The 12,036-nt window shown below is 49.4% G+C and overlaps 1 protein-coding gene across 1 annotated transcript in view; it reads right to left on the bottom strand.

Moving 5' to 3' along the window:
- The window catches only part of LOC132904538 (homeobox protein caupolican-like), a 75,778-nt gene extending 63,798 nt beyond the window's left edge, over positions 1 to 11,980 (bottom strand). The window contains exon 1 of the mRNA XM_060955140.1: positions 11,735 to 11,980. Within this exon, the coding sequence (XP_060811123.1) occupies positions 11,735 to 11,845 (111 nt within the window). The 5' untranslated portion in view covers positions 11,846 to 11,980. The remainder of the gene's footprint in view (positions 1 to 11,734) is intronic.
- Between the last annotated feature and the right edge of the window lie 56 nt (positions 11,981 to 12,036).

Genomic DNA, 12,036 nt, shown 5'->3' with positions numbered 1-12,036 from the left:
CCGATTTTTCGAAACTCTTCCCCACTTTCCTCTTCCTTCTCGAGGTCGCCGGGGTTAAGACTCGCGTGCAACAACCGGAAACCGTTTCGCGATTCTTTTTCTGCTGTTCGGATCGTGATTAATGGCGTACGTCGGGATGAAAAGGTAAAGATCATTTTTATCGAAGAGTACTTTAAGACTTTGCGCAGTGATTTATGTTTTGGGAACAACGAATCGACGGTAACGGTTTAATTGTTCGAGGTAAGTAGTATCGGTTATGCTCGAGTATTAACACGTGGTAGAAGGAATCACGTGACGTTAGTACTTTGACACGCGTAATACGAATATCCATCCGTGCGTCAAAATCGTGTCCGAAACTCGACGTTTCGCCGTTACATTCAGGATACATCGTCTAATAACTCTGGTCGCAGAAAGTTAAAGCACAATAATAGACGAAAAAGCTCGTGTCTGGCAACGAGAACGCTAAAAACCACCGAATGAAATCTCGTTTCAAACCAGCCCTCGAAACTAGTTTGGCAGAGAGCGGACTGAAATACATATCTGCTGCATATTCATGGCAGTTGTACTCGTGTCAGGAAGATTTTTCGAGAACAAAAAATCCAGACCGATCGAACCATTTTTATTTTAATATACAACTATATCTGCCATGGCGGCGATACGCTATTGTTATATAACAAATGAATTGAAATATTCAACAAGGAAGCAAGGGATGAAAGGTGGGCATGGTCGATGCTGGAGAGCGAAAGAAGCGATTGAAAGAGGAGCACGGTGGTACCGGCCATAACCGAGCACGTTTTATGCGCGTATAAACGTACGTGTAACGACGGAACGAGAGTACACACGCGCCGCCTACTCTAACCTGTTAACAAATATCCAAGGCGGGCGGTTAACATGCGTTTACGATAATTTATCGCGGCGACGTAGCCGGGGCAGGCATTATGTTCGGTACCGGGTACACGCGTACGCGCGTTGATACCGGGTCACCGTGAAGAATCGGAAAGAAGTGCACCGGTTTCGTTCCTCTTGTTCGATCGACCGTGCGGGCCCTTCGGATCGAGAACCTTGCGATTTTACCGTTTACTTTACGAGCGTTATTAATCTCGCGACGCATACTGGCACATATGCGTAATACGTCTAGTCTTTCTTTAATCGAAGATCTCAAAGATACGTTAAATATCGTGGAATATTATCGAGTACCTATATTTTAAATTCTTTCGTAAATAATTAACTGCGATATTTAATAGTCGCACGAGCGTAGGTTACTCTCTTCAGAAAGATAAGAAGAAATTACTTTTCGTTCTGACTTGAATAAATTCACCTTGGATGATTAATCTGCCGCAATAATTTTACAATGATACAAATTCAATCCAAATTTACCCTGTTTTCTTTTAAACATTGATCGCGCGCATATATCTAGGCGATTAACTCGAGACCCGGATCTCATTTGTCCTCCTATAGTTGTCATTATTCGTCCTTACATTACACGAAGTATAAAACCATCTTCTCCCCTCGATGCATGATCGAACCACTTTCAGCTCGTGTCAACGGAATATATTATCGAACCGTTATCGGTTAACGTAGCGAGGCGAAGCATCGCCGACAGCAGGCATTAAGCAATATTAATTTATCAGCGAGAGCAATAATTACTGCTGGCTGGCGGTCGATTTAGGAGCGATGGCAACTACGGCGACAACGATGGCGACGACAAAGACGAAGACGACGACCACTCGATGGAGAAAAGCAATACAAATTATCCAGCGGTGAGAGAGAACTCGCCGGTCTGGGTACCCTTTCCTTTCCTGTCTTTTTTGGTATGGTCGCGCGATCGAACTTCGCGACGAGCCGAGAATCATGATGGATCGGGCCAGCAGCTTTTATCAATCGTTTAAGCGCGATCGTGCCTCGATTGTCGAGGAGCGCCGCTCGATTTCGCAACGCGGCCGTCGATATTCTTTGTCAATGGGATGGCTTGAAACGTTCCCAGAGTTGGTTCGCGACGATCATCGATCACTAGAAGCGGGCTCGACGTAGTGCGTGATCGAAATCGCTACGACGCGCTTATGCGCGCTCGAGGACGCTAGCCGGCAGCTTTGTCCGATGGATCCTTTTTCTACTTGGACGGTTGACTAAAAAGAAAAGCTACGTCGTCAGAGAGAGGAAAAAAGTGGAGAAAGAGAAACGCGCTATCCAGTGGAAATCACCTCTATTTATAGGAGAATCCACGGTGGACGCTCGTGGCGTCCAGATGCTCGCGTCCAGATAAGCTCCCTTATGCGAACCTTATGAATTCACGCCCTGAGAGATAACGCGGGGGATATAATTAACCTGCGATAAAAGCAAGCAATAACCGCCGGCGTATTTCATTGACACGCGCTTATTTCACGGCGAAATCATCGAGCGCGCTGTGCCGCATCCCGTCTATATATTCCCGACGAGAAATCGCCTCGTACCGCAAAGCGAACGGAGAAACCAGGGAAAGAGCGAGTAAGAGGGTGAGAGGGGAGGCCACGTACTCGAATATCGGAACACCCTGTACACATTAAGCGAGCGAGATACGGGGGCCTTTAGCAGGCGAACGGGAATAATAATTTCAAGTGCTCCTCGCGGAGATAGATACGAGCACGAGAATCAAGAGGGAGAGAGAGAGAGAGAGAGAGGAGGCAGCGATGCCGTGGTAGAAGCGAAGCGACCAAAGCAGTACGGGAAAACAGAGAGAAGGTTTAAGTGAGAGAGATGGAGAGAGAGAGAGAGAGACAAGTCGAGATATACGTTACAGGTGAGAGCGCGAGTATCGCGTGCTGCAAACGAGCCGGCAGCTGCCCGCTTCTGGCTACATGGTCCCAGCTATTAATATGCGACTGACCGAGTGGGACCGATGCTTTCGTTGTTAGACCGAACCATCCTATTACGTCACGTCAATCGAGCACACAGCTACGCGAACACCCTTTGATTTTCAAGCACCCTTTGTAATCGGCCGTTCTAACGCTCTCTGCTAGTTACCGCTGCTGGCGACTTTCCTTCGTCGTGCTACATACCGTGCTACGCTGCTTATCGAACCGGTAGCGTGGCAAAAATCTGCGCATATCGTTCGACCAAGCGTCTCTACTTATCGCCATTATCCATTCCGTCCAAGAAAGATCGTTCCTAGATTCTAAGCTACTATCTTTACCGAAGAAAATGTCTTTTGAAAGTTCTCATTATCGAGGTGGTCGCGTGATTCCTCGCGCAGGTGCGATCCTCCTGAAAAGATACTCCTTTGATTGACGGATGGACGTGTTCTTGGGGTCAAGATATGTATTTCGCAGTTCATTATGCAACTATATTGCTCCGAGACATCGAATCGATATGCATATACGGGAGATGCGAGGAACCTCGACAAACCGCAAATCCAAAGAAACCCGGAAGGAAAGAAGCAATTGACGAGCTGTCCGCTCGTCAATCGAGGTACGGCAATTTCGAGAGGGCGAACAAGAGATTCTGCGCATCCTTACGAGCATCGCGGCTGATACTTGCGCGTGTAAAAGGCTGGCCCGCCTCCGGCCGAATATGTGTTTGATTTACACCGCGTCGCAAAGCTGCCGATACACTTCGTCGAGGCGAGGGCATTAAGAAGGCCCGGTGTTCGATCCCGTCATTACGGTTTCTTAAGAAAGGGTTGCTTTTTCATTGGACAGGCTCGACCGCCGGCAGAGAACAAGACCCGCTCGTCTCACGACACCGCGATACACCTTCATCCCATGCCAAGAAGGCGTTTTAACACGAGCTTCGTTCGAGTTTTTAATGGAATTGACAGCGGCTCGCGGCGGTCTTGCTTTTTCCCCTCGAAATAATGCCTCGTTTGCAAGGTCGCTCCATTTTGCACATCGTCCATTGGTACACGCATGTTCTCCACAAAGTTCTTTTAGGTACGAGAATACTCAAGACGTACGAAACAGTGGTATACGATTCGAGTACAATTCACTTTCCGAACGATGCCTCGTTATTCGACGCGCAGAAGTCGTGGAGCTGGTAATCACAGACCGTCGATACGTCGATAGTAGTATAAGACCGTGCAAGACGGACGCGCACGGTCGAGAACGGTCGACGGAATGGAAGACGCTGTAATTACCAACACCGTTCACAGAAAACGAGAATGGTAATAACGACTCGTTACTGGTTTCGCAATTACCTTCGCCTGAAATTTCCAAAACCGTTCATCATACTAAGAGAGATAACGTTTAACAAAGAAGTACCGAGCTCCACTCGTTCCAGTTCACGTTCCATCAATGAACCGAGGGGCCCGACGATATGCATAAAAATTACGTTAAGTAGATGCGGCTCGATAAGGGTCGGCATGTAAACGCGTAAGAAGCTTCTTTATCGGGTGAAAAGGATCCGGACAGGTGGTGGTTCCGTCGAGGGTGCGGGCACCGAGGGAAAAAGAAACGAGTAAGCCGAATTAAAGGAACGACTTGTTGGTTAGTCGACTCTATCCTCTCGGTTTTTCTCTCACGAACAGGCAGGAGGCGGGGAGGCGAGACGGGGCGAAAAGAGGTTGAAAGGAGGGTGGCGGAGGCGACGGTGGCTGAATTCCGGGCAATCTGTTTTCAGCGCGGGATAACTTCGCGTCCCTTCTTCGTTTCAACCCCGTGCCGTCTCTCCTCCGCTTTTGCTCGTTCCCCTTTTCGGTTAGCTAGACTGCAACCGCGGCTCGGTAACCACCCACCGACGCTATCGCCGTCGCTGTCGGGCGTAAAAAGCACATCCGAATTGAATCATTGCTGAATAAGCGGGAAAGTGGCTGGCTGGGAGGAAGGAAGGAAACCGAGGAGCGACTAACCCCCACGAACGAGGGTCGTTTTCCATCCGGCTCATTGGTACACCTCCTCTGTCATGTCGATCGTTCTGTCCTTCTCCCTCGACGCCCTTGCTTTTTCTCCGGCCGGGTTCTCTGTTCCTCGAAGTCGATAAAGTTAGGGCGCTTCGATCCGGAAGCCTTTAGAAATCATAAAGAGCTTTAGAGATTTGGAATACGGCTTTAAGTTCGAGTCGTATAGAAACGAGTACGCACGAAACGGCCAGCTAGTTCCAGTATTTTCGATATTTACGAAAACACTGTACAGCGTTGTCTAATTTAACCGGAGAGTTGTCTAGAAACATCGATGGAAAGTGACATCGCGATTTCCCCGATGGTTAAAGGACTTTTACACGCGGTCGTTAACAGGACGCTGTAATCTCGCGCGAGAACGATACTACACCCTCGAGTGACGTTTTGTGGAAGATTCAGGGCACAGGAAAATTGGTTAGCACCGACATACATTCGTTCCGTCGAAGGCGAAGCCGAAGGGGGCTGGACCGCAAACTGTTGCGTGAAAATAGCAAAGGGCCGTACGTCGCGTCTGTCGCTTAATAAAGCGGCGACGAAGCGAAGCGGTGGCGGTGAGACTGTGTACACCGTTAGGCTGGAATAAAGGCGGAGTTGCTGGCTGCGCTCTTGTATCCCGTACGCTATACTCCCACTTTGGATCTAGGCTCGCGTTGACGCGCGTCAAGATAAACTCACCCTCGTGACAGAGCGTGCGGCAGCGGGCTACCGAGGGTCGTTCAATTAGAGCGGAAGCCCCTTTTCGCTGAGAGGCAGCTCGCCGTTTATGGCGAGGGTCGAAAACTTTTCAAGGAACGGGACACGACGAGGCAGGAAAAGAGGAAGGGGTGAGAGCGGCGGCGGTGGTGCTCTTCTCTCTGGGAACGCTAGAAGTCAAAGGGAAAGAGCGGAAAAGAAAAAAGGAAGCAGAGACACGAAGGGGAGAAAGCGCGCTTGTCGGAAAATGGAGAGGCTGCCTCGGGACTCGCTGTGCGTGATACACGACCGGCCGCAACGACACAGAAAAGATTTTTACTGCTCGCCGGAGAGATTGAACGACGCTCGTCGCTGTTGCGTGTCACGGCTCGTAGACGATATTCTTGCGCCTGCTGCTTTTTGTCTATGACGCTTAAACCAAGTACCACGATCGTCCGCCGATCCTACGATCGAGCGTCTTACATTGGTCTCTACGAGTACAAAGACGCGGCATTTTCCATCCTCAAGATCTCATTCGCGATGGCTCGCGAAGCGTTCAGCGTTTCCCGGATGCAATCTTTTTTAGCAACAAGTGGTCGATGTACTTCTTTAACCGAACGTACCAAAGCTCCGATCGACTATTTCCCGCGGTGAGACTCGCTCTTAATGGCACGGAACCGAAGATCGTAGTTCCGACAGGGTCGGTGTTATTGCAGCGACGAGCTGGATGCGCTCGAAGGCTACTAGCGAGAAGGTCGGCGTAGAAGCGTAACCACGGGGTTCCGGCGACCGTGGAACCGGTGAACGCGTTGCACGTGTCCACTCGATACGGGATGCACGTGTCGCGTGTTTTCACTCGAAGAAAGCCTTCATTCAGCGGCTCGATGGTAGGAACGCGGATCGTAGTGGGACGAAGAGGGTGAACCGAGGGCCGGGAAGCAGGAAGGGCGACAAGTGGCTGAACGACAAGTGCGTATCCTGCGTGTGTCGAGAAGCACGCGGAATATCGGAGTATTACGGGGTGCACGCCGTGTGAACTTGGCAACGAGCGTTCGGTTCGGGAAAAGGAGATATCATCGAGCGGAACGCTCGATGGAGCGTCCCGTCTAGCGACATCTTTCCCCTCTTCGGAGCGCCATGGGAGCTCTCTGCGTGGGACGTTTAGATTGTGGGAAGATGGTATCGCGCCTGTACGAAATTTAGTGCCGGTAGAGGGAGAGAGAGGCGATGTATCGTATCGTTTCGTGCATCTCTCGCGATGCCCGATAATTCCAGCCCGATTTGGAGAAGATTGATGCCGAAGGTGTGTACCGTGTAATGTTTTCCCCTTTTTCCTTTTTTCCGTCGAAGAGAAACGCGCTCGAATAAAAGCGGTTGATTAACTGCGCTCATATTTCATCGGCGTCGTTGTAATTATGCGCATTCGTGCGGGGCCACTTTCTTCGGAAGAGGGACGGGGTCGCGGCCTCGCGCCGTAGATTTTTCTATCCACGAAAGCGATATAAAGGGATTTATGTCCGTTTTCGCGAAAATACCGAACATCGCTGCGAAACGATTCTTTCGGACCTCTGATTCACGCGCCTCGGTTTTAACCGCGACAGTAAATTCGGCTGTAAACGGCTAAATCTGGTTCGGACGCGTTGTAAAGCAGACCGCAAGCCGCAGCAACCACTTACCGCGCGAATATTAAATCTCTAAATCGTAAAGCCCACCATTACGCTGTCGTCCATTCAGCAGTTCGAACAGACAATAGCGCAGGCTGAGACATTACGCTCTAAGGAATCCCCGAAATAGGTCAGTTAGCGAGACAGCTGGTATTAAACGAGACAGGCATTATCTGTCCGCTTGCAACGACCTTCGAAATTGGCAAATGACGGGCAGGTTCTACCTTTGGAGATTCGCGTGCTTGGTGGTGGCGTGTAGCTGATACCTTTATAGAATACGTACGATCCTTGGAGACTGGTAGCTGGAATATAATCCACGGTTGATAATTAATCGGATTGAAAATATCACGAAATAATTTACAGCGGCGTTAGAGGGGAATAAAGATCGGAATGTGGAGAAAAGCAGTCGTCTCTGCGGAGGTCCTTCATCGTCGGCTGTTAATCAAGCCTAATTAATACGGACGCGATCGGATCTGGACCCGAAGGAATTAAAAGGCATCGTTGCAGCTGGCGAGGATTAAAGTGGTAAAGGTGTTACGTATCCTATGGACTACGTTGAAACGTCAAGATTATTCGGATAACGAACCCGCTTTCTTGGCTGCTATTCGAAAGTAGTGAGAGGATGGGAGCACTGATATCAAAACGGGCAAGGGGTTCCGAGTCGGCCGGAAGTATAAGTCGGGGGCTATAAAGAGACTCTTCGGAGTGATCAGCCCCGAGACAAGTCCGAACGTGGTAAAGCACAGGTGTACCGCGCCATAATTTACAGCTAGCTAATAAATTTCACTCGGGGAATCTTGTTCGTCGGTTTACGCTCGAATCTGGAATCGTATGGTGGAGTGGTTGCGCGCCAAGTTCTAACGCGAGGACATAAAGCGAGCTCGGAGATATTTAGAGGCGGCATTAAGGGAAAAATAATTGTCAGCAGGGAGAGGCCGCCATTGATAAGAACGAAATGCGCGCGATGGTGCCGGCCGTTTCGACGGTAGGATGACCGTCGAACACGATTCCAAACGATCATTGAAATTTATCGTACGTCACCGATAAACGCTTCGAAACGCTCGATTAACGTTTCTCATTTCCTCGACAATGTTCGGTGGACGGATTGGCGCGCGTCGCATTCCGATTCCCCGCCGACAGAATACTTAGCCTCGTCGACGCGTAGCCGATTGGTCTTTACTATGTGAAGCAGTTTGCATTGAGGATCAGAAGTGCGATCCGTCTTGGAAATCGCGTGGAATTCCGTGGACGTGACGCGCGAGTCCCATGCTCGACAGCCTCGTTCCACTTCTCATTTCAGTTTCACGACGATGCCCGGCTGGTGTCCAAGCGAAAGCAGCAATTCGGAAGCAGCTCGTACACCGTCGTTATCGTACGAATCGGCCGAGTTCTCTCACGAAGCGCGTACGTGCTTGGAGCGGCGAGCCACGTCGTATTTTTCTACCAGAATCCGTGGTTTTCGGTGTGAACGGAACTTAAGAGCTTGAAAGAATGTCGCGTGCAACGAGAACGCCGCGCACCCTCTTCGACTTACCCCTTGCGTTAGCCTGGGTATACCGTGTTGCATTACCTTGCTGCGCCGAATCGCTACGAAAGCACGAAGAGAATACGAGAAACGACGAAACACGGATAGGAATGCAGGATGACGTCAGGTTTAAAAAAGACAGAGAAAAAATCTTGGAAGAAAGAGGAGGAACAGGAGGAAAAATTGGTAGAGGTAATGAAGAAATTTATGGCGGGAGAAAAAACGAGCGATCCAGGAGGCACGAGGGAGGAAGAAAAAAGCGGGACAAGGCGAAAAAGGAGAGAGGCGAGGAGAAAACGCACACGAGGAAGGAATACGAAAATCGGTGGTCGATCAAGGATCGAACGTGTGTTACCTATGCGCGAGTAATAAGCCTCGATATTCCCACACGGGCCCATCCTGGCCCGCCGTGGGAAACTCATACGTGAGCGGTGCGCGCGAGTTAATCGAGAGAGACGTGTGGCGGCCTTACGAGCCGAACTATTTCGACTCGCAGGTGCGGATTTTTTGATACGGGAACACGTCGCGTCGCGTTCCGTCGTACTCGCAGCGTTTCAACGCGTCGACATATTTTATCGCGCAGCTGGAACGCCACTGTGTTACGTATTTCTTTGCCGGTTAAAAATTAAAGAAATACGAGCTGACGTTTTTAATCGATCTCTCTTATTTGTCCAGATAACGATCCCGTCGATCGGCGGCGATGAGACCTTTACTTTAAAGGAACTGGACTGTGCGGCATCCCGTTCGCAATTTTCATCGTAATAACGCGGTTGTGCAACGTGTTGACGTCGCCGATCGGTAATTTTTAGACGGGAGTAAATCGCGTCTCCGGTGCTGGGAAGACGCTTTTAATGTTTTAATCTTGCGAAGCGCATTAAAATCGCTGCGAGGAAGCTTAACTGCGTTCCGGTACGGCCGGTATCGTCGCGGACCACGCTCGATCGGTTGTTTATAATTCTTCGCGTGCACTAAGGAAGCAATTTAATAATAATAACGGCAGCGGCACACGGATTCTACACGGCTGAGTGTACGCAATCATCGTATATCTATATACATACGCGTATATAATCGTTTATCATAATAATGCACACGCGAGTGTGCGTGCCGCTTAATGTACACACCCATACAAATGGACAGCTGATTGCAACTTATGTTGCCGCAGTTATTATCGTCGTCCGTCGAGAGGGAAGAAGAATTAACCGAGCCCGATAGTTCGTGTCCCAGAATTTTGTCCGTGTACACATGCACACGTACTCGGGGGTCGATCGGGGCCAGGGGAGAGAAAAGATGCCAAGAACGGAATACATCGAAGGTGAATCTGGGCCTTGATCGGGTCTTACATCGCAGCTGCAGGTGCCTTTAGAAATTGGCGGCATAGCAGACTCGAGGTAGGGTTGACGAGAGAAGTTCTCGAAGGGGGACCGAGGGCATCGGGCCGTCGATGCTGCACGCGCCTCTGACACACCGATGCCACCGATATCTTCTTAAACTTTCCTATCCGCTCATTCATGCCCGGCTAAATGCCTATAATTTCCGCGATGATTACAGGGCACCGTAACCAACGCCCTATAGACCCATGCTGTTCCACCGCGAGAGCTCGTTACACGAGACCCCCGAAATTGAAACGGAATGAGCTCCCTCGCCTTCCGTTCTCTCTCTTTCGCCCTTTCTCCTGCTTTTCCTCTAGCTTCGACTTACCCCAACCACCCTAGCCGCTATACTCCTCGTCAGCGACCATAACGATATCTAAATTTTTCCTTCTGTTCTCATCGACCCGTCCATAAACTCCTTCGCAGGATTATCGCAGGTTGCTCCAGTTAAATAAACAGAGAAATTGAACGACGAAAAGGCACGGAACAGCTGGCTCCATTTTTTTCGATTTTGGAGCTTCACTTAGCCAAGTTTTTACACTCGTGTCACGTTCCGCTTCGAAACACGATGCTTTCAGAGTGGCAACGAATTAATAACGAAGCACGAAACGGCTAACACGCCCCGTGTTTTAGCAGATTTCAGATCCGAAATCGAAAATCACTTGAAAAATTAGCGGCGAAAGATACGTTCGAGCTAACTTTCGAATTCGCGTGAACTCTAAGGACGATTTAATCTCGTTACCGGGTACATATATCGAATAGTTAATTCGATAAAACTGATCCGATGTCGTTGGCGGAATCGTTCCGGAGAAAAGTGCATCGTGTCGATGGCATCGTGTCCGCTGATAAAGCTAGCCCCCGATGATCGCGTGCACGAGAACACGCTTTTAATTGTAATGCGTCAATTAAGGGGTAACACAGATTTGATTCCACATCTATAATCGGAATCGGTTAACGGAGTTTAAATTATATTGTCGTCTAGAGCGTATCTATTGTTTGCGAGAATAGAGTCGTTCGAAGTCCTTTTACCGATCCTATTCGAGCATACGAAGTATCGATCTCACCGGTATACCCTGCAGAGCATTCGCGTAGGTTAAATTCACGCTGTCGTTGTTATTAATTTTCACGACAATGTTTTAAAACGTCGTGCAATTTTCCATATTCGTTTCATGGAACGCACTATGGTGAACGTTTCAATGCTCCAGCGGAACTAAACCAGTACACTGTGTTATTATGATAACGCGTGACAGTGCAATCCACCTGTGCTCCGCGTAAATTATTTAAAATACAGCTTCACCTAATATACGAGTCTTCTAATTAGTTTAAACACTATACTATCGGGGAAAAAGTTACGCAAAAATGTAAATGGTCGCCTATTACACGATAATAACGCGTTAGCACGGAAAATAATGTAATAAATCAGTAACGTAAATCATCAGTACCGGTTCCTATCGATCTTAACGCACACGTGATTTCTCTTTCGATTCGAAGCGAAAGGATACCGGTGTTTGCAAAAACTGTAACGGTTCGATCCCGATCTCCCACGCTTTTTTCGTTCGACCGCGGACCGAATCGATCGAATATCCCGATCACGAGAGTATCGTAGCAGCGAGGAAAAAAGAAATCAACTGCTCACCTCCTGTTGCTGAATTAGGAAGTCGGGAGCGGGTGGTGGCGGGGGTGGTTCCGTGGCGGAAACCTCTTGAAGCAGTCCCACGTGCTCCCAGCAATCTTCCGATATGTCCATGATCGTCCCTCCTCTTCCTCCTCCTTCCTGTTCAAATGTCTTCGGGGCGAACGAGACACAAAATCCGCGCGGCGGGACGTCGCGACTCGGATCAATCTGTTTCTCCTGGTCGGTTGTCTGGTTCCCAGATCTCCCTCTCTCTCTCTCTCTCTCTCTCCCCCCTTTCTCTCTCTCTCTCTCTCCCTCTCTGA

The sequence above is a fragment of the Bombus pascuorum genome, chromosome 2 (assembly GCF_905332965.1).
Source record: "Bombus pascuorum chromosome 2, iyBomPasc1.1, whole genome shotgun sequence".
NCBI classification, from domain to species: Eukaryota; Metazoa; Arthropoda; class Insecta; order Hymenoptera; family Apidae; genus Bombus; species Bombus pascuorum.
Note: the sequence above shows the minus strand (reverse complement) of the source record. Positions and strands in the feature narration are given on the sequence as shown.